The sequence below is a fragment of the Hylobates moloch genome, unplaced genomic scaffold (genome assembly GCF_009828535.3).
Source record: "Hylobates moloch isolate HMO894 unplaced genomic scaffold, HMol_V3 SCAFFOLD_17, whole genome shotgun sequence".
Lineage (NCBI taxonomy): Eukaryota > Metazoa > Chordata > Mammalia > Primates > Hylobatidae > Hylobates > Hylobates moloch.
This window is the reverse complement of record NW_026652292.1, coordinates 79,978,306-80,000,892: the sequence shown is the minus strand read 5'-3', so window position 1 is coordinate 80,000,892 and position 22,587 is coordinate 79,978,306. Positions and strand designations below refer to the sequence as shown.

Here is a 22,587-nt window from a genome sequence, read left to right as displayed (position 1 = left end):
ACGCAGCCAGGAGAAAGGACAGATCAGCTGTTGTTGGTGGAAAGAGTGGGACATGGAGGGGGCATTCCTCTGCAGCTGAGGGCAGCACGCAGGGGAGGGCGGGTTGAGCAGAAGGTGAGTAATGACCAGAATCAGGAGGACCCAGACCAGGAGGCTGGGGGAAGCAGTAGATGCAGCAACAGGTACCCTGCAGGGGCCTATTTAGAATCCAGAGAAGTGGCATTCAGCCCCAGGGAGCTCAGGGACTGGGGTGGTGAGGCAGAGGGGGCTGGCACTGGCAGGGCAGGGCTGCCACCAGAGTGCAGTTTGCAGGTGCGGCCAGGGTGCCTGGAGTGTGACAGGGGCGAGAGCAAGGGTTTGGAGCAGACCCTTAGGACCCGAGGAAGAGCTCTGCCAAGCCTCAGTGCCCTCTTCCCCACAGGGAGGATGATGAGAACTTCCTCCCGGGTAGAAGAGATGAGCTATTGCAGGTGGATACAGACTTGGCGCAGGTCCACACCCAAGGACTGGCAGGACCTTCGTACACTACAGACTCGGCACAGGTCCACACCCAAGGAATGGCAGGAGCTCCGTACATGCTGGGGGTCAGGAGCTGCCGGCTGAAAGGCTGGAGCTGGCACAGCTCCAGGGGAGGGCAGCAGCCCAGGCCCAGGAGGAAGAGGGAAGGCAGTAAAGCTGGCGCAGGGACCTGGTGGGAAAGGGAGCAGGCACGGGCAGAGGGGATTCCCTGCCTCAGTGAATGGGGGCCGTTGCTCAGCCCTGCAGGAGCTGCAGGAGACTCAGGTGGGCCATGGGGAAAGCCTAGGAGGTGGGGGCATGAGCAGCATGGAAACGGCGCTGAATGTCAAGCTGAGGGGCTTACACCACGCCATGTCCATTCCATGTAGTGCAGACCCGTGATGCAGCCCCTGCCCTGCCCTGAGACCCGCCCAGCAGCCACCACCAAGATGCCCACCAACCCCAGAGGCTCAGAGGCTGGAAGGGGAGCAGAAGAGAGCAGGTGTGGATGGGTGTGGGGACTGCAGAGGGCACCGCAGGCTCGGGAGCCTCGGAGGAGATGCCCTGTCCCATAGCTTGGGAGCGAGGCCAGGACAGGCTGAGGTTTGCAAGCCTTGGCACCGAGGTGCGTGAGGGCTTGCTGGAGACGAAGCTAGCCAGGAGGATAAGAACAAGAGGGGCTCAGAGCCTCCCGGAACTCCAACATTTCGGAGGGTGGAGGGGAAGCAACTAGGGCACTGAAGAACAGCATCAGGTTGTCGACGAAGAGAGTAGAACCCTGTAAAGTATCTGTTTTCTGTAAAATATTTGAAGAGATTTATTCTGAGCCAAATATGAGTGACCGTGGCCCGTGACACAGCCCTCAGGAGGTCCTGAGAACATGTGCCCAAGGTGGTCGGGGCGCAGCTTGGTTTTATGTATTTTAGGGAGGCATGAGACATCAATCAAATACATTTGAGAAATATGTTGGTTTGCTCCAGAAAGGAGGGACAACTCAAAGGTCGGAGAGGGGGAGGGAAGCGTCCAGGCTACAGGTGAATTTAAACATTTTCTGGTTGACAATTGGGTGAGTTTGTCTGAAGACCTGGGATTGGTAGAAAGGGAATGTTCAGGTTAAGATAAAGATTGTGGAGACCAAAGTTCTTTGAAGTCTGATAGTGGCTGCCCTTAGAGACAATAGATGACAACTGTTTCCTATTCAGATCTTTCAAAAGGTGCTAGAGTTTTATCTCCTCAGGATTGGGAGGGTCTGGAAGAAAAAGATCTAGCTATGTTAACAGAGATTCTTTACAGATGCGAATTTTCCCCCACACAGAACAGCTTTGTAGGGTCATTTCAAAATATGGCAAACACATTTTGAGGTAAACTACTTTGATTTTTTTCTTCCTTGACTTGTAATGTTATGCCAGGGTCAGGTTGGAAAGTAAGTCATAATATACAGGGTTAAATAAAACCATCTGATGAGAATTTCTGATTTGCAGGGCAGGACTCCCCAGACCCCTTAGATAGGAATTTGGGCAAGATGAAAAATCAGTTTAGTCCTCAAGGTGATGGTCCTGCAGTTGTTACACTGGCTGTCTAAAAATGACCATTGGTTGCAGGCGCCAGGGAGAGGCAACTTCCCAACAGATAAAGGCACTTGAAATTGCTCACCAGCGGCTTCCAATAAAATCTCAGGAATTGGGTGAGTGGGCAGAGCAAGCGCATTAAGAGACAAAATGGCAGAGCATGACCCTCTGGGGGCATCCTACCGGAAAAGGGGAAGCAGCCTCAGGTGAACATACATACAACTTCACAAACCCACTGTAAATGCTCACGTCCTGAGTGCAAGGAGGGCACCGTGCATGCAGGCAGCCCACCCTAACAAAAGCATCACAGGAAAAGGGACACAAGACCGCACAAGTATGCCAATATATGACCCCAAGTCAAAAGGTCAAATGCTGCACTTCACCTCCACAGTGCGTGTTTGGGTCTCTTCCAAGTGTACTTTCTTTTCTTTCCTGCTCTAAAGCTTTTTAATAAACTTCCACTCCCGCTCGGAAACTTGCCTCAGTCTCCTTTTTCTGCCTTATGCCCTTCAGATGAATTCTTTCTTCCGAGGAGGCAGGAGTTGAGGCTGCTGCAGACCCATGTGAATTCGCCACTGACAGCTCAGATATTTGCCACCCCTAACAGGAGGATCGCTTCAGTCCAGGAGTTCAAGACCAGCCTGGGCGACATGGTGGCACGTGCCTGTGGTCCCAGCTACTTGGGGGGCTGAGGCAGGAGATCAATTAAGCCCAGGAGGCTGAGGCTCACTGTAGTGAGCCGGGAGGGCGCCACTACACTCTAACCTGGGCGACACTACAAGACCCCATCTCAAAAAAACAAATAAAAAAGTAAAAGGGAAAATATTTTTGTACAGCTGTACAGTGTGTGTTTTAAGCTAAGTGTTACTAAAAAAGAGTCAAAAATGTTTTTAAAGCTCATAAAATTTAAAAATTAGAAAAAAGCTCAGGTGAACGTGTTATTGAAGACATTTTTTAGTATAAACTGAGTGTGGCCTAAGTGGGCTGTTCATCCAGCCTGCAGCAGGGCCTCAGAGGCACTCCCTCTCCCTCACGGACACCCACAGCCTTGTCCACAGGCCTCAATCAGGGTGAGTGCTCTCCACAGCTGAAGCATGTTTTCTCTTTTACATCATATTTTCACTGTGCCTTTTCTACGTTTAGATATACAGACACTTACCATTGCGTTACAACTGCCTACAGCATTCAGCACAGTTAACGTGCCGTGCAGGCGTGTGGTCCAGGAGCAACAGGCCGTCCCCCACAGCCTGGGTGTGGGGCAGGCTGTCTCATCCAGGAGCACGGGGCACACTCTGATGTTGCAGGATGATGAAATCACCTAACAACGCATTTCTCAGAATGCATCTGCACTGTTAAGTGACACATGACTGTGCTTTCTCGTGAACCACCTTTTCCCTGAACGATGAGGTCCACAATATAGTTTTCTGAGCAAAAACAGCAACAAGAAAGGGTCAAGCAGAAATGAGCCGGGGGCAAGTCAGCAGAGGGCTCAGCTTCTCCTCTGGGACTCTCACCCACACAAGGCTCTTCTGCACGAGGCCCGGGTTCCTCGTCCTGTGACAGTTGTGGCCCTGGAGAGTAGCCCCAGCTGATGGCAGGATGAGAGGGAGAATACGCAGCCTCAGTCCCTCCTCTAGGAAGCCTGCCCTGCCAACCTCGACAGACCCCAGGGCTTGGCCATGCCACGAGCCAAGGCCTGTGTGACCTGGTGTCTGAATCCCTAGCACCAGTCCAGGGGGCTGCGGTCACCATGGCAACTCCACAAGGGTGCCTGCAGGCCCCAAGACCACAATGCTCACCACAGGTGGGCCTCCTCTGCAGCAGATGGGGCAAGTCGGGGTGCCTGGGGACAGAGGCTGCCCCTCAGCCAGTGAGACCTAGTGCCTGCCTGGCACTAGTCTGGAAAGCAGTGTAGACAAGCTGTACCACTGGTGATTCCCCTCATGACCACCTTCGTGGCATTCCCTCGATCCCACCTGTACAGGGGAGATACTCAGGCTCCGAGAAGTCACCGGGAAGCCCTTGGGGCTGGCCACGGCAGGCTGCCATGATCAGTGCCCCGCCCCACCCGCTGCCAAACGTCTATCTGCCCACCTTCATCCACAGATGTATTGTTCATTGCTGCAAGGGAACCGTGCCTGACACCCAGTCACATGACCTGTGGACAGGGGCACAGTGGTGCTGGGGGGCAGTAAGAAACGGTACCTGGAACCTGGAGATCAGGTCAGGTGATGTGGTCCCCAAGGGCTGTTTCTACCAGCTGATTACGCCAGGTGACACGGAGGGGCCTATGGCCATGGTGGGCCCCACTAGCATAGCTCTTGGTCTGGCAGGACCCCACCTGGGAGAGCCAGGGCCACCCCACATGCCCCCAGCCCCATCTGATGCTCCTTTGAGACTGTGTCCTTGCGGCTTATGACTGGAAACTGCCATACCAAGTGCTGGGGAAGCTCATCTTCCCCAGGGCCACCACCCTCACCAGGACTGCAGCGCTGGAGCCAGGTTTGGAGTCCAGCAGCACATAGCACAGCATCAGGCTCTGTGGCCACTCTCCTGTCTCCCCACATGAAAATTAAAGCAGGGGCTCTGGGCTTGGGAAAGACCTGGGAAGGGGAGGGGAAATGGGAGTCCAGCCACCTGGAGCTATCCCGGGCCTGGCAGAGGCCGCACGCTCGGGCATGGGGGACACCCTGGGAGGCCCCGAGGCTTGGGCGGCATCCTGGGCTTAGCTCAGGTGGTGTGCCCCTTCCAGGAGGCGGCAGCAGGGCTGCTCCTCTGGGCCGGGCTCCCTGCATTCCCCGCTCTGCCATCCCTTGACGTCGCCCCAAGCCCCTTTGTGGTTGGGCTCAGCCCTTCCTGCTGCAGGGAGAGCTCCGGCGAGGCTGCAGGGCTGGGGGGCTGAGGGGCATCAGGTGGCTTGTCCTGAAGTGCGTGACCCTGGATGTGCTGAGCAACAAACCCCGAAAGCCCTGAGGCAGCTGGGCAGGAAGATGCCTCACGGCCTAACACAGGGGCTGAGGGAGGGTTGCGGCTCTGCGGCTCATCTTCGGGAAGAGAGTTCTTTCCATCTTCCTGCTCCACCATCCTCAGTGCTGGGCTCCCGGCCGCTCCCTCGGGGCTTCTACACCAGGTGTCCCCTGCAGGGAGAACTTCCCTGCGTGGGGACCCCAGAGGCCTCAGCAGAGCTCCCTTGTGCCTCACTAGTCAGAGCTGCAGCTGCTCGACCAACTGGGGCCTGCCCCAAAGGGCCACGGAGCGCCTGTCTCCCAGTAAGATGAAGGGTGGACCCTTCCAGGGCCAGGCACCTCCTGGCACATCCTCAGCCTGGGATCTGCACTCTGGGACTGACTTGGAACTCAAAGGGCAGGGTCTGGGCCCGTGGCAGCGCCGCCCCGTGGTGCTGCAGAGCTGAGGTGCCTTCAGAGAAGATGCCCGTTTATTCTCACTGCTCAGCAGTGATGAGTGCAGCGCTGCCACGGAATGCCACAAGGCTGCTGCCAATAACCAGGCAGATACACCCAACGGAGGGGCACCAGGGTACAATGCAGAAAGTCAACAGCAGAACAGTGTGGACTGCATGTGACCTTTTGTATAAAACCACAGAAATAACTTTAAATAGAAACATCGGGCGTCAGATGCCATGGCTCACGGCTGTCATGCCAGCACTTTGGGAGGCTGAGGTGGGAGGACTGCTTGAGCCCAAGAATTCAAGGCCAGCCTGGGCAATACAGCGAGACCCCGCCTCTAAAATTTTAAAAGTTGGCCAGGCATAGTGGCGTGCATCTACAGTCCCAGTCACTTGACAGGCTGAGGCAGAAGGATGGCTTGAGCCCAGGAGTTCAAAGCTGCAGTGAGCTATGATCTTGCCACTTCACTCCAGCCTGGGCGAGAGATCAAGACCCTATCACTTCATAAAAACAAAAGAGAAGCAAATCAGGACTTTTTTTCTGGAAGGACTAAAAAGGCCTGCTGCAGTATTTCTGGGGAGACGGTCTCGTGGAGGAGGGAGGAAGGTGTAGGTCTTACCTTTCTGTCATCTGTGATATTTACATTTTTAAAGCCCTGTCAACAATTCACTTAGGATTTTTTTTTCATGCCACTTAGAGTGGCCCATGTGAGGAAATTATGAGTGTTTTTATTCTCTGTAACTCTAAAAACAACCTCAACATAGCGAGCCTTATGCCTTTTTTAAAAATACCAATCTGACGGATCCCTGCTTCAGAGCAGCTGCTCTCCAGTGTGGTGAGAAACGCTGGCAGATACGGTCTTACTTCTTGAGAAGCCCCATCCTCTTCACAGATGTGGACATGGCGTCGGACAGCGCCCTGGGAAGGGCCTGTGCGAGGCAGCCTCAGCCGCTCTCCCCCAGGAGACACTGTAAGGATCCATGCACAATCTTTATGATATGAAGATGCTGTGCACATTTCAAGTGGCTGCATCTGAAACAAGCCAGGCACCCAGCTGGGGGCTTCCCAGTAACTGTGGCTTCTCTGGCGTGTGATGTTTATGAAATATGGTTCATCACTGTGAGGATCTGGAGAAAGCTGGGAGGAGGTGGGCTGAAACACAGCCAGAGCAGAGACCGCAGCACTGAGGACTGCCAGGGAAGCTCTCCTTGGTTTGGCCTTCCCGACCAGGCCTCAGCTGGCAAGGACGCAGCTCACGGAATCTTCTTCCTCGGGGTGGTCCGGGGTGGCCGCAGCTCCGCAGGCCCATGGGCAAACGGACAGCAGTCCGTGGACAGAGCACAGCCATCAGGGTGATGCATGAAGAACCAGCAGAGGCGGGTTTTGCAGGCTTCGGAGAGCAGTCTCTGTTTCGCTTCCGGTTGCTTTGTCTTCCACAGCGCCTCCTCTCGCCAGTCACGGATGTGAACTCTCCCATTCACAACTATGGTTTGGAACAGAGAAAAGACACACTGAGAAGTAAACCTGAAAGTTCCTTAATTCACCAGCCTCTGTTTAGCTCCCACGCCATGGCAGGTGCCAATCCAGGGTCAGGGATACCACCAGAACACAGCCTAGAGTTCCTGCTGGTCACAGTGAGTTTGCCTCCAGTGGGAATGACCGAGGTATGGGATGCATCTTCAGGCAAGGCCGGGGAAGGTGAGCCCTGGGGGAGGTGAGCAGCAGCCCCGCACAGACCCAGGAAGAGCATTTTAGGCAGAGAGGCAGCAAACCCGAGTGTCCCAGGACAGACTGCACCAGGACTGGCCGCATTTGAGGGACAGCCAGAGGGGAGGGCAGAGGACAGAGCTGGGTCCCGTGTGGCCTCATCATTGAGGCCACGACCTTCCCTCTGGCTGAGTGGCAGGTCCTGCAGAGCCACCATTTTAAAAGGATCACTTGAGTAGAGGAAGGAGGGACCACGGTGTGAGAGCCAAAACACGAGAAAACATCTGTGCTGCAGCCCCGACCTCCGAGGACTGTCTCAGCATTACAGGCAGAAAGAGGGGCAAGGCGCAGGTCCCTCCACACAGTCTAAGGACAGGGCTGGAGCAGGGCGGCCTCTGCTCCTTGGTGCCGTCCCGGTGCACTGGGTTTACATGAGCCTCCCAACCAGAGCCCCTCCAGGTGCAAGTGTGGAGTAGGAGAGGCCAAGGAGCTCTGGAACAGGAACACGAAGGGGGATCTGCCTACGTGCAGTGGTTTAGATACCCCCTCTGGAAGTGCCACTGGGACCCAATGGCCAAGGCTGATCTCCAAACTGGGGAGCTGGAGGGACATCAGAGTGGGGTGGGGCCAGGAGAGGGCTGCTGTGGGCCCGCTTGTCACCTGGGTGCCAGGTCTCACGGGCCTCCTCTAGGTTGCCTCCTGACCGGGCCGCCCAAATTGGGCCGAGATAACCCCCTACATTCCCATTTGGCCGTTTCCTTGTGGGAAGCCAACAACTCCCCGTGAAACGTGGCCAAAGCAACCACCTCCTTCCTGGTTCTCACTGGAAGCTAGGAAACCGCTCGCAACAGAAGGCTCGGGGGAACAAAGGAGCCTCAGTGCGGAAGTCTGGCTCACCGACTTCCAACGAGAACTTGAAAGTGTAGGAATTAAAGCCTGAATTCTGCTTTCAAATCACCTTGTGTGTGGCAATAACGAGCCTGTGTGCTTTTGACAGACCGATATTTTACAAAGTTTCCCCTGAAACTAGAGAAATGAGCCCAGAGAGCGGCGCCTCGCTGCGTCCAGGGACACAGTTGGGGGCTCACCCTCACAGCCTGGAAGCACTGCCAAGGCCAGGCCTGACCCCGTTTGCCCTCCCACGGCCGCCTCTCTGTCTCGCCTCCCAACATCGGAGCTGAGGTTTCTTAACCTGAAGGCTCGGGTGAAGGCAGTCCCACGACACTCTGCCCATGTCCCCACAGCAGCACCTCCTGGCGCAGCACAGAAGGGCACATCCTGGCCACTGAGGGATCTGGAACCCTCTGAAGGGTGCTCAGGAGAAGCCCCAGGGGCCAGAGCTTCCCCCCAACTCCCATGGGGCACATGATCCCAAACAGTGAGGGGCCTCTGGCCTGACGCCCTGACCTATCAAGAGAATGGGGGGTGGGGATCACTGAGGCCAAAGGCTGAGCACAGATTCCCACCCTCAGAGCCAGCCTCTGCACCCCCTTCCCCAGCGCGATGTGACAGGCCAGCTGGCGGCAGGCCCTCCCACGCGGCTCCGGAGTTAAGAGCACACCCAGCCATGTTTTGGAAGCAGGACCTGCAGGGTGTCTAAGGACTGAGGAGCGGGTGCTGATGATAGAGATGAGGCTCCCAGAACGGCGCAGGCAGGCTCCAGGCTGGCCCAGCCTCCCTGACCCACTCCCCGTGTCTACAACCCCGGACATGGCAGGCAGCTCCCGGCCGCCCCTCCTAACACCTGAGCTCCCATCTGGCCAGGTGCCAGAAGTGGTGGCCTTCCAGGGGCACTCGCTCCAGCCAGCTAGAAAGACAACCAACAGCTAGAAAGACTCTCCTCCTCTGGAAATGTGCTCCTCATTTTGAAATGGAACCACAGGGCCACAGACTGCTCAACCCAAGTTCCTGCCGCCTCCTCCCTCCCTACTGTGCGTGTCCCCTCGGACTCTAACAGCACAGGAACTGCCATCTCCACCACTGCTTCTGACAGCAGACACTCCCTCTCACCAAGTTGTTCTGAGGAACGGGTTGAGGATTAGAGTCCTCGGATGATGCCATAGGCTCAGGGGTGCCAGTGCTGGCTCAGACCTGGCCTGGACTGTGGCGTGGCCTCTCCACTCACTGGGAGACTTCGGGCCGGTGCGCTGACCTCTCTGAGCCGTGTCTGCGTGTTCAAGGAGGAAAGGCCTGCTCTGCCATGAGTGCAGGATGAGATGAGGCCCCGCGTGTACCCAGCAGCACGGTGCCAGGCTCCATACCAGACAGCATGGATGGAGCAGCCACCCCTTGGCGGCCTCAGGAAGGGGCGGGGACAGAGGCAGGGCTGGCCCTCGTGGCCCTCACAGGTCATGCTCAGGGCTGGCTGACCTGAAGCCATCTGGAAACATTTCCAATTCCTCACTCTCATAAACATTTTCTGAGACTAGCCACGTTAGCTTAAAACAAAACCTAAACCTCATACAGAGATAAGACCCAGCTTCAGAGCATAGTTTTCACATGACTGGAGGAGTATGTTTATTTGGAACCCAATCCCCAGGCCTCCTACTCAGAAGCGTTTCCAAAAACAAGTTTGCCCCCCAGGGTGACCTGCACAGAAAAACACTGACATACAAGCAGACTCATCGTGGGTGAAAAAGACAGTATTTCAGGAAATCAACAAAAACAAGTGTTGGGAAAGACAGAAAAAGGCCCCGTGGAGGTGGGAAGTATTCTAACTGCCTAAAGCTCTATGCAAGGAAGAGCAGACTCCAGGCAGCAGGCCCAGCCCAGCCAGCACTGCAGGCCCAGTGTCTACTCTGGAGGCAGCCTCAGGGACATGCTTCTGCACCTGCCCCGGGAAACAGAGGCTCCAACCATGCTGACGGGCCCCCCACCCAACAGCAGCTCACCTAGACAGGCCAGTTCAGCTGAAAGCCAAGTTCAGCTCTCCAGGAGCAGGCAGGCACACAAAGGCAGTGTGTGTGTGTGCACAAACCCACACGCTTGTGCTCTGGTGTACACATGAGGCATGGCACACACACCTGTGCTCTCTCACACACCCACAGGGCCAGATACTGCACTGCACCTGACCCCCCACAGCTGCCTCATGGGCAAGGGACCCAGAAGCCAGGATGTGAGCCAGGCCACTCCTTCCCACTGTGACTTCGGTGTCATCCCTACCCATCAGTCAGAGGCCCAGTCCTTCTCCTGGTCATGGCGGCTGTAACCTGACCAGCTCCCACTCTTACTCCTCCCAACCCTGGCTCTTTGCAAATGCTGTTCGCTCTGCCTAAAGCTGTTCTCTGTTCCTGACTCCTCTTTTCCTTCCAGGCCCAGCTCAAGTGTCATTTCCTAAGTAAAGCCCTCCTGAGCCCACTTGGGCCAGGCCAGTTCTCCCTGCACATCACAACTCACAGAAATGTGTGCTTGGGGCATGGTGGTGACACAAGAAGACACCTACTATTCTTAAAGATGCACGTGGAAGTACTTAGGGGTGAAATAGCGTGCTAGCTAGAATTTGCTTTAAAATACTTACAGAAAGAGGAAAAAAAAAAAAAAAAAAGCTCCATAAAGCAAGTTACGGCAAACTCCCCAGCCGCTGGCGCTGGTAAACCGTGGCTCCCTGCCGTTTTCCCGCCCCCTCTGTGCACACCTGGAAGCTGCAGATGATGGAACTGTGTACACCGCCGGCACCTGGGTGAGCCCCTGCTACATCTCCCCCTCCCTCACTGCACCGCCGGCTCCGGCAAGCCAGGGATGTGTCTGCCTTGCTTTGAGGGCTGAGTGAATGGCCAAGCGGGTGGAGGGCCCTCCTGCCTCCCTATACCCTGGCAGTCCTGGAGTCACAGGGTGTTGGGGAGCAGGAGAGCTGGGTACCAGGACCTCCCCTTGCCCAGGCCCGCGGGGCGAGGGCCACAGGAGTCCAGGCCTCCGCCTGTGGGGCAGGGCTCACTCTTCCCACTCCCCACTCTGGCTCTGTGGCTCGGGATGCTTCCAGTTTGCAGCAGCTAAAGATGACGCCAAACAATGACCCTCAGCCAAGAGGGGCCCGGCCAGCGGCTGCCCGACTTGCTCTGTCCTGCATGGAGCAAGTGCAGCTGAGGCGTCAGCAAGCACAGCATAGGGGGAGGGAGACCAGCCTGGGGACATCGCATGGGACGAGGTCCAGAGGAGCAAGGAGGGAATGAGGTGACCCACGTCCCACCCTGAGGTCAAATGCCACCCATGTCAGAGCTGGGTGGGGCACTGCGGAACTTGGTGCTTCTGCCAGATTCTTCTGTGAGTCTAAACCACTCTAAAAGAAAACATTATTTAACTGAAAAAAGGGGGAAAAAGAAGGAAAGCACAGCGGGGGAGAGGCGGACTCCATACCTCGGAACACCTGGTGGCTGTTCCGGAGCAGCGTCTGCAGGCCCCCACACTCCCGCTTCAGCCTCCGCAGGGTCTCCGTGTCCAGCTCATTGGCTACTTCTGCCAGAGATAGGCTCTCTGTGGACAAATGGGGTTTTTTTCCCCAAAACAACAATAAAATATTACGAACCTGTCACACAGGCAGAAACAGTCCATTTCAGTTCCATACACTCACACGCTTTATGCACTCCAGCATGAAGGACCACGATTCCATCTCACCTAACCCACACCACACTGCAGCCAAACCGTGAGGGCCGCGGTGTCTCCACCCAGCTGAGGTGGCGCAGTCTGACAAGGCGCAGCCCCACACATGCCCCATGCCCGCACAGGGCCAGGTGTCAGGTGATGCGGCCTGCTCTGGGTAGTCACCTCAAGCTCTTCTCACTGGTGACCCATGAAGGGGGGTAGCTGTTTGGAGCCAGGGTTTCTCAGACTAAAGGAGGAAGGCCAAGCTGGCAAGCCTGGGGCCTGAGCCTTCCCAGTGGCTGCTCCAACCATGGGGCAGCCAGCCTGGCGCTACCAGCTCTAGGGTGGCCAGCAAGGCCATGCTAGGCGTTAAAAAAAGGAACAGCACAGATACCACAGTGATGGTCTCTTTCCCATTCGAATTTCTGCTTTGAGAGCCTGCATGTATTTCAAAACGCTCTAATCAGAAAACCTGGTGACAATAAAGTCATTTATTACTGAAACATCAAATTGGATATGAATGAAAGCTGGTTTTCCTGCGTGTATTTGCCAGGAACTTCCTATCTGCCAGGCGCTGCACTTCATGTCTTATCCGCACCCTCCCAAGCTGCAAGAGAGCAGAGGAGACGGCGCCTGTCTGCATGCAGCTGAGCCTGTCGGACCCCCACAGATCAGGGGGGTCTGGACCCAGCCTGGCCAACCTTCTGAGTCCACCTTTCGGCTGTCTCAAATCCATTCTGAGAGGAGTGTGAGTGTTTTAAAAAAGATAACATATTGTCCCAGTCAGCCTTCCCTGTCCCCCCGGCTCTGGCCCAGCACGGACTCCATAACGGGGACTCTCACTCTCGCAGCCATGGGTGCCTCCGGGCCTGGCACATCCGACCTCTTGGTTACTCATCCTTTGGCGTGTGCGGTCTTGACTCCTAGCCAGGCAGGACTTGAAGCCTCTAGAGGGCAGGGCCCTTTCCTACCCTATTTCTCAGCAATGTCCCACAGGGACAGACGCCGAGCTAGGATGGGTGAGGTCCTGGAGACAGAGCCACATATGGCCCACAGGCACAGAAATGCAGAGGTGCCTGCCTGAGGACAGGCTGGGTGGGGGCGACCAAAGGCCCTGAAGGCCACCTGTGGGCGGGAGGAAGGCAGTGGGCTGAAAGGCCAAGGGCACAGCTCCTCCCTTCTCACAGCAAGGCCACATGGAGAGTCCCCAACAAGCCCCAGACCCACGGACACCAATCTGATGGGGACGGGGGCCCAGGGCCTGTTAGGCACCCTGGCTCCCAGGTTCCAAGGGGCAGGCAGGACTGAGCCCACCGCTCAGCCATCCCCACTCTCCATCTCCAGGTCTGTTCCTCCTTCCTCCTCACCCACTGAAAGCTGCCCATCCCAGGCACAGCTGATGTCTGTGCGCCCCTCATCTCCTGGGAATTTAAAGGTCAAACTGCACTCAAGAACTGTCACTGTTTACTGAACATGGGAACTTTCAGACCACACTGATGTCCCTGGGGCTCCGGGGCCCAGTTGCCTGTGGTGGGCTCCACGCTCTGCCAGCCTCAGCCTTCTTCCTCTGTGCTCCAGCCCCACCACAGCAGGGTGCCTTTAGTCAGCGGGGCCAACCCAGAGACCCCATGGTACCTGGTGGTTTGCAAGCAGCTAGTCGGCCCCATCAGCCACTGAGCCAGGGCCCCTCTCGCCAGATGGCTAGAGGCTCTGCTGACCAGGTGCCATCAGGTTCGAATGATTTCTGGAGGGGCTGTCTGTGCTCGATGGCCCGGCCCCATCCCACATACACATGGTGCAAGAGGACAAAGGATAAAGAAGGAAACGGGCATGATTTTGTCCCAACATTCACAGGTGAGGAAAGCAAGGCCTGGAGAGGAAGGGTTTCCCTCAAATGGGCAGCCAGGCAGGAGTCACTGACAGAGGGGATGGGGCTCCGTGCCCTTCTCCAGTTCCCAAAACTGCAAGAGAAGCCAGGCTCCGGCTGCAGCTCTACACCACCCTCTGGCGGCCAAGCAGTATCCCTGCCCGGAAGGAGGCGAGGTCCTTACAGCCCTGGCTGGCTCACTGAATGCCTTTAACTTCAGCACACCACTCACCCCATGAGAACATAGTTTCAGCACACCACTCACCCCATGAGAACAATCGATGTAATTTTCTCCTTTTGCCATGGCTGATTGTTGTGTTTTGGGGATTTCAAAGAGAATTAAATTATCGAATCACAACAGCTCCAAATCTTACCACATACTCAAGGGGACAGTGCATTTTGCTTGCACTCAGTAACCTGTTTTCTCTTTGGATAATTTCTAGATTGAAAATGAGTAGTTCTAGCCCCTAAACCTGCATGTTTGGTAAAAGTTAATTAAGGGTCCAAACTCTGTCACTCCCTGGCCTGGCCTTGGCCTTCCTCCCTGGAAATAACAAAGTCCTTTATGTTTGTAAGAACTATTTGGAAAATTTTAAAGAATTTGCTTGAAGAGAGCCTATTCACCCACCATCAACGGCTTTTTCAAAGTGTGTGTAGTCACAGGGCCACACCATTCCATGTCGGTTATGAAGACGTGAATTCCTGCCCTCAAGCCTGGGAGCATGCTAGCCCCTAAGGTGGTGGGCAGCTTACCTCCCCCGTTCCAGGTCTTCAAACTCCCATTTTGAGAACTTCTTGTGTTTAATTTCTTTCCACCTAACAATAAATTCGCCACTTGCAAAACTACTTGGTCAATAAAATCTCGCGGCAGGGCGGCACAGTTTCTTACGCGCTCAGCCTTTTCTCTAGGATGAAATCCAGGTAGCCAGGGTCCTTCAGCCTGGGACCCTGCTCCATGCTCAGCAGCCCAGGCCCTGGCTACACACCCGACCCCGGTGTCCAGAGCTTGCTGACCGTCACAGTGACCAGCACTGCCAGCAGCAACCCAGGGTGGAGAAGGGGAAAGCTCCCGGCCAGGTGGGCTTACAGGGCAGCCCCGCCTGCTCTTAATGTACTGAGTCCTCTTTTCATCCACGGAAGCTTCTCTGGAGGAAGGGTATGTTCTGGATTTCCCAACGAGACAGACCTGAGTTTGAAAAGAGCAAAGCAAGTATTTTAGCTGGCTAGTCTATTTCAACGTTCTCCATGGAATTCTCTCATCCTGGAGTACAAATCACAAGTTTTAAAAGTCTATCATGAAAAAATCCTGATTTAAAAAACTGACACCAGCTGGGTATGGTGGCTCACTCCTGTAATCCCAGCACTTTGGGAGCCCAAGGCGGGCGGATCACTTGAGGTCAGGAGTTTCAGACCAGCCTGGCCAACATGGCAAAATCCCATCTCTACTACAAATACAAAAATTAGCCAGGCATGGTGGCCCTCACCTGTAGTCCCAGCTACTCAGGAGGCTGAGGCAGGAGAATCACTTGAACCCAGGAGGCAGAGGCCAATGAGCCAAGATTGTGCCAATGCACTCCAGCCTGGGTGACAAGAGCAAAATAAATAAATAAATAGAAAATAAAAACTGACACCAATATAAGTGACTTAAAAATTAATAAAACAGTAAAAGCCCATGGTTCCCTCTCATTACTTGGACCTTCACAAGATCTAACAAAGGCACCTAAACTCAGAGTCCACACCCCTGGGCCCGGCAGCCGCACCGTCCTAAAGGTTTCCTGCTGCCACCCCTCACTCCACCCCTCAGCCGCCCCGGGGGGCACATGCTGATGGTAACACTGCAGAGCGCCCCAGGGGCTTGGAAGGGAAGCAGCTTTGTCCCCACCTTGCCAGAGCCAGCGAGTGCACACGGGGGCTGTGCAGAGGGCCTGGAGCCATAGAGGTGCTCATGCGTGCTCACCTCCCTTCGTGGCACACCCCGACGGAGGGTGCCCTTCAGACAGTCCCCTCCGGACAACCAGGCCCAGCCAACCATGGCAAGGGCGCCTCATTTCTGGGCTTCTTCTCCAGGCATCAACTACAAGGCCAGGCGCAGGTGATAAGGAATCCGACGTCCTCACTATGTGACAGCCACACCTCTGCTCCCCAGCTCTTCCGGTGGGATTTTAAATTCTCAGTGCCTGTCACACACCCAGTCCCCACCAGACATGTGCTGTGTGTGAACTGCTTTAAAAATGACAAAGCATATTCACATCCACTCTTACATTTGATCCCCAAACCTGCCACTGATAAGGAAACTGAAGCTCAGAGAGATGAAGCAACAGTCCACGGTCTCTACCAATTAGTAATGGGGCAGCAAGTGCAAAAATCAAAGCCACGGGCTCCACGGACCTGCCCAGAGGACCCAAACTTTAGCAGTTTCTCCAAATCAATTCTGACCTCAGAAGCCCAAGACTTGCCAAAAACAGAGGACACTGAGAGGATGACGGGATGGTTCAGCAGCGAGTCCTAAGGTAACTTCCCACGGTAGCAGGGCAATGACAGCACCAGCGGCCCTGAGGCCTGTGCCACCAGCCAGCGCTGCTCCTGGTGCACGGCTATGACTGCAGCTGGCCAGCGAGTGCCCACGACATGCCCTCCCCGCTGTGGGCTCTGAAGACATCATCCCGTCCAGCCCCCACAAAGCCCCGGGCAGCCTCCTCCTGGTCTCACAGATGAGGACAGGCTTGTGGAGCTCTGTAATCAGCCCGAGTGCACGGCGGGCAGCAGCAGAGCCGAGGCTTCGCTCAGATCAGCCGGGCCCTTTCCTGCTAAGGCAGCCATCAAACTCTGTGGCCTGGACACGATGGGGTTATTTTTTAAAAGCACACTGTCTACCAGCCACAGAGTCTTGTCAAATAAAGTTACCAGAGACTGAGGTGAGCTGCTGTAAACACTTCCACGGTACTTTCAAAAGGTCAAGTCCTCGGAGCGGCAAGAGGGCATAAGTCTGCCCTGTCCACACAAAGGTCAGAGGCACAGTCCCACTGCTCACAGAAAGCCCCCGCGCCAACTTCTGCCCAAATGACATTTCAGGTGAATCTGAATGAACTAGGCCTTTAATGAGAAAATGGGAAATCATTGTGAACTTCTGAAACACACTTCAATCGCAGCCAATTATTTGCGACTTGAAGGAGCAGGAACTTTCCACAGGGAGTTCAGCCACAGGCCACACTGAGGCCTCCTCTGGGCAGGTCCCCTGGGGCCACTCAGAGCTTCTGGAGAGGCAAGGAGGGCTTGGCGAGGGCTCCTGCAGGCCTGGAGGAGGGAGCACCGGGGTGCCTTTAAGGAGGGCACCACGGGACAGAACAAGCCTCTGGGCCTCGTCGGTGACAGAGGCACAGAAATCAGCACCGGCACATTCTGGAACATTGTGAACGTTACAGCATGGTTCACGGCTCTGTGACAGAGCCCTGAGCTCTCCATCTGAATGCCGACACACTGCCAAGAACAACAATGAGAATCACGACATACTCTTTTGGTTGAAGGAATCCTGAGGCAGTCTTCGTCCACGTGAAACCCACAGGTGAAGCCCACTTCTTTAATGAAGTCAAGGTATTCCCGGTACTGAGTCTTCTTACTGTGCCTCCGGGAGTATCTTCCAACGAAGTCAAAGAAGCAGCAGGGGAGGACAAAGAAGCGGCAATTGTAGGAAGACCTCCAAAAAGAACCAACAACCACAGTGTCAAGCATCCTGAGCAGACGCAGTCAAGGAAATTCGGCACAAAGCCACATGGCAATCGCGTATCAGGGCAAAATAGGGGAGTGATGTTCCTGGCCAGTATGGTTTCTTTTTTTTGTATATAATGTCCACTTTTATTTCAGCTTCAGTGGGTACGTGTGCAGGTTTGTGGCATGGGGGTACTGCAAGATGCTGAGGTTTGGGGTAAGACAGATCCCATGACCCAAGCAGTGAGCATAGTAACCACCAGGGGGTTTTTCAACCTCTGCCCTCTCCCTCACTCCCTACTCCAGCAGTCCCCAGTGTCTACTGCTACCATCTTGATGTCCCTGTGTACCCAGTGTTGAGCTCCCACTTATCAGTGAGAACACGCGGCATTGGGTTTTCGGTCTCTGCAACAGTCTGCTGAGGATAATGGCCTCCAGCTGCACCCATGTCGCTGCAAAGGACATGATCTCCTTGTCTTTGTGGCTGTGTAATATTGCTTTTCACATTAAAAGATGAATTACAGCCTTCCCCAAGTTAATTTCTAGAAATAAGGCAACACAGTATATCTTTTCAATAAAATATGAATCTAATTACTTTGATAAAAATGATTTTTTTTCACAGTTACTGTTATCAAGCATCATCTAAAACTTCTTGAAGTACTTTAAGATGTCAGCTTTTAATAGGAACTGTTAGAGGGAAGCACAACCAAGCCCGAGTGAAGACCTGATCTTTAACCTAGTTACTCCTTGAGAATGAAAACAGCTCAGAAGAACCTGCGATAAGGAGACTCAGCAATGAAACATCAATGCGCAGCAGCACAACCTGCTTTGTGACCAAGTCTCTCGGACACACACAGCTCCCCGTGCAGAGGCAACTGTGGCTGCAGAGGGTCTATCGATGGGTAGATTTCCCCTTTAAAGGCAAAGCCTCATGTTTTTCAGAAAAAAACTTCCAAAAAGGACACCTCTTTTGACACCGGATATAAATACTGTAGAAGTAATCACAGTGCCAATCCGTGCTGGCCAATAGAGATATAATGTGAACAATCTCAGTAATTGTATATTTTCCAGTAGTCATATTTTAAAAGGTAAAATAAAACAAGTGGAATTTATTTTAAATTTAACCCAATATAGGCAATATGCAAACATCTCAAAAATTGGAACTACCCACGGTTCAAGTGCTTGACAACCGCACACAGCTAGTGGCTACCCTTTTGGACATCACTATTTAGAAGCTGAAGCATTTCCCAGCCATTCACCTGATAACTCCTCTACTTCTCACCTGGCTGCAATGACAGGTATCCATGGTGTGAGTTCATCAGAATGGTTACCGATTAACCAATCAACATCAGGGAAAAGGGTCTTATCATTGGGTGTGACTGCATCTTCCTAAAGGAATAACAAAACAAGACAAAATGTTTTGTGAATCAATGTAGAGCTACTGCGTGGGCAGGACACGGCGGGAGGGTACAGGCTCTGGAGTCACACAGCACAGAGCCGCACAGCACAGTACAGGCTCTGGAGTCACACAGCACAGAGCCACACAGCACAGTACAGGCTCTGGAGTCACACAGCACAGAGCCGCACAGCACAGTACAGGCTCTGAAGTCACCTGCTGCATGACCAAGAGCGGGGAAGTCGATATATCCACCCTAGGTCTGCCTAGAGGGCAAGAAACGCTGGCAACTTGTAGAGAAATCACCAGACAAACTAACAGCACTTTTCTGAGTGCTAATCGCCTTTGGATCATTTAAAAGCTGATTTTTCCATAGGCATGAGAAGGAGCTCTAGGAGAGACAGCCACGGAACGGTTTCACCTCTGGCAGAGTATGGGAGCAAGCAATGGCTTCGGAGGAGGTGAATAAAAGGCAGAGAGGTCTGAAGCTGATTTAAGTGCATAATACAACACAGGGGTCTAGCCTCACAGGCCTTTCAATCTAGGAAACCAAGTCTATGAATAGACAGAGAATTTACATATGTAAATACACAAAATTCTTTACCATTAGGCTATTGCCTTTTGTAAACTATCAGAAAGTGATGAAGATCCCCCTGAATAGGCACTCTAACCATTCTGACAAATTCTGCAGTTAAGCCGAGGACAGCTTGCTTTTATGATTTAAGAATTTAAATAGGCACCCTACCCTTTCTGGTAATTAGCAGGCCATCATTAATTACTGAAATCAACAGTTTCAATAGCAATTCTGTCAGTAAAAACTGGAAAGAGGGGGAAGGGAGACCACACAACCACTGAAAATCTTCTTAATTTTCCAGTGGTAGGATGAGTCCCCAAGGTAAGTACACAGAAGTTATTCCCTGATCATAATGGGGAAGACATTCTGAGAACACTCACTCTTCAAGGCTATTCTTTCTAACAGCAAAACTATAACACCAGAATGTTTTAGACATGATAAGTAAAAAACTAAAACTGGAATTCTGTCTCTCTCTGGTTCTTCAATAAGCATATGTGCTTCTATATACATAGATGTTAAAATACTGAAAATAGTGTTGTTCAAGGGTATATGTATAATCTACAGAGATATCAAACCTTTGGGACTGTTTATTCTTGATTCCCACTCATTCTAGATATAAGTTTGCCTATCTGTCTCTTTAAATGGCATGAATAAAGCATAAGTGACATTTAGTAAAGACCATAATCATATTTTATATTATCTTGCCAACAGCACTAGACATCAAAGCCCCACCTGTTTTATGAAGTTTTTTTGTTTTGTTGTTGTCGTTTTTGAGACGGAGTCTTGCTCTGTCACCAGGCTGGAGTGCAGTGGCGCGATCTCGGCTCACTGCAACCTCCGCTTCCCAGGTTCAAGCAATTCTCCTGCCTCAGCCTCCCGAGTAGCTGGGATTACAGGCACCTGCCACCACACCCAGCTAATTTTTGTATTTTCAGTAGAGATGGGGGGGTTTCACCATGTTGGTCAGGCTGGTCTCGATCTCGTGACCTCGTGATCTACCTGCCTTGGCCTCCCAAAGTGCTGGGATTACAGGCATGAGCCACCACGCCCGGCCGTTGTTTTTCTGTGAGATGGAGTATCGCTCTTGTTGCCCAGGCTGGCGTGCAGTGGTGCGATCTTGGCTCACTGCAACCTCAGCCTCCCTGGTTCAAGAGATTCTCCTGCCTCGGCCTCCCGAGTAGCTAGGATTATAGGCATGCGCCACCTCGCCTGGCTAATTTTGTATTTTTAGTAGAGATGGGCGGAGGGGGGGGGGGGGGAGGGGGGGGGGGGTGGGGGAGTTCTCCATGTTGGTCAGGCTGGTCTTGAACTCCCGACCTCAGGTGATGCACCCACCTCAGCCTCCCAAAGTGCTGGGATTACAGGCGTGAGCCACCACACCTGGCTTTTATGAAGTTTTAATTGGCCTTTTGAACACAGCAAATTCCAATATTCCTGTTTCATATACAGGTTCACACAATTAAGACAATTTGTGTCACCACCAGGCTGTTGTTATAAACAGGTGTTTTGTTTTTAGTTTTTTAACACTCTCTTGCTTGCAATCAAATGAGGTTTTTGAAAGAAAGAAAAAAGTTATATTCTACATATATTCTACGCTTGGCCTTTGACTTTCTAGATTGTACCTGTTCATGGAAACCACCCAACTGCAGCTGGAAGGAAATCATTCACTAGAAAATCCACAAACACCATGTGCATGTCAACGGAACCACCCTCATTCTGGCCACACTCCTCCCAGGCAGAAAGCATGACAGAACTCCTGGCATTTATTTAACACTAGAATAAACATGGCTATTTTAGCACCGAGACTGAAGGTTGGGAGGTAACAAGGAAAAAACCTACAGACTTGATTAGAATACAGAACTCTCATCAGCAGGCCTTTCCTGACTAAGTGCTCGGGCTAGGGTCTCCCCAGGGCAGACGACCCCACAGAAAAGTCTGATGCAGGCTGCTGGGGAACCTCAGCTAAAGAACTAGAGCTTCTGCCCGTTTTCCAAGGGGCACCCCCAGCACCAGCTCTTCCCTAGGGTCTGGGCTTACACAGATGGCCTACTCACTGCTGCTTGAATTTCCTACCCAAAGGTGCTTTTTCACCTGGGGACACATGGAATTTTGAAATCAACCACATCACTACTGCTTTAGCTTTGGTCATTAACTTCACAGCCAAGTTTAGAGGCCGATTCTGGGACATGTGTGAGAAACTACAGTCTGCACACACATTTGCAGAGCCTCCCCAGTGCACTGGCTAGATTACCAACATTCCTCAAACCTGAGGTTTTGAAAACATTTCCTAATGTACTGTAATGTATGAGTGGACAAGCAACTGCCAATCACTGTAAAATAAAGCAAAGAGTAAATATACAACCAAAGAGTAAGCACCCCGGCCTGGCGCAGCGGCTCACATTGTCATCCCAGCCCTGTGGGAGGCTGAGGTGGGAGGATCACTTGAGCCCCAGAGTTTGAGACCAGCCTGGACAACACAGGAAGACCCTGTTTCAACAAAAAACAAACACAAAATTAGTCAGGCGTGGTAGTGTGCACCTGCGGCCCCAGCTACTCGGGAGGCTGAGGTGGGAGGATCACTCAGTCCAGAAGGTTGAGGCCACAGTGAGCTGTGATCACACCAGTGTACTCCAGCCTGGGCAACAGAATGAGACCCTGTCTCCAAAAAAATAAGAGGGGGGCTGGGCGTAGAGGCCCAGCACTTTGGGAGGCCGAGGCAGGTGGATCACTTGAGGCCAGAAGCCAGATCAGCCTGGCCAACATGGCAAAACCCTGTCTCTACTAAAAATATAATTAGTCAGGCGTAGTGGTGGTGCGTGCCTGTGGTCCCAGCTACCTGGGAGGTTGAGGCACAAGAATCCCTTGAACCTGGGAGGCGGAGGCTGCAGTGAGCCGAGATCACGCCACTGCACCACTCCAGCCTGGGTGATAGGTCTCAAAAAAAAAAAAAAAAAAAAAGGGAGTGAGGCCAATGGAAAACATAAAAATAGTTTTGGAATATTTTTCTACTTACTTATTTTTTATTTTCTATTTCTATGAAATGATATGCCTGAGATTTGTTTCAAAATAACAGTGGGAGCTGCTTGAGGGTAAGTGATAGAGAAAAGAATAATCCTTGCAGCTGGCTGGGTGACTACGTGGAGTACCTACGTTCCTCTCTCTACTTTTGTATATTCCTGACATTCTCCATGATGAAAAGTCAACATTTTTTCATTTCATAAAACAACATTCTGCCCTCTGGCAGATGAGGCTCTGTGACCTAGTCACACCCAGAGGGAGAGGTCACT

The 22,587-nt window shown here is 53.1% G+C and overlaps 1 protein-coding gene across 2 annotated transcripts in view; it reads right to left on the bottom strand.

Annotated features, from left to right (window-relative positions):
- Nucleotides 1-1,223: 1,223 nt before the first annotated feature.
- TRMT44 (tRNA methyltransferase 44 homolog) overlaps nucleotides 1,224-22,587 on the bottom strand; it is a 40,845-nt gene continuing 19,481 nt past the window's right edge. For both annotated transcript variants that reach the window (XM_032135678.2, XM_032135679.2), the window contains exons 7-11: nucleotides 18,613-18,719; nucleotides 17,136-17,319; nucleotides 14,379-14,811; nucleotides 11,534-11,650; nucleotides 1,224-6,956 (exon numbers count right to left, since the gene is read on the bottom strand). In XM_032135678.2, coding sequence (XP_031991569.1) covers nucleotides 6,727-6,956; nucleotides 11,534-11,650; nucleotides 14,379-14,811; nucleotides 17,136-17,319; nucleotides 18,613-18,719 — 1,071 coding nt within the window. In that variant the 3' untranslated portion in view covers nucleotides 1,224-6,726. The remainder of the gene's footprint in view (nucleotides 6,957-11,533; nucleotides 11,651-14,378; nucleotides 14,812-17,135; nucleotides 17,320-18,612; nucleotides 18,720-22,587) is intronic.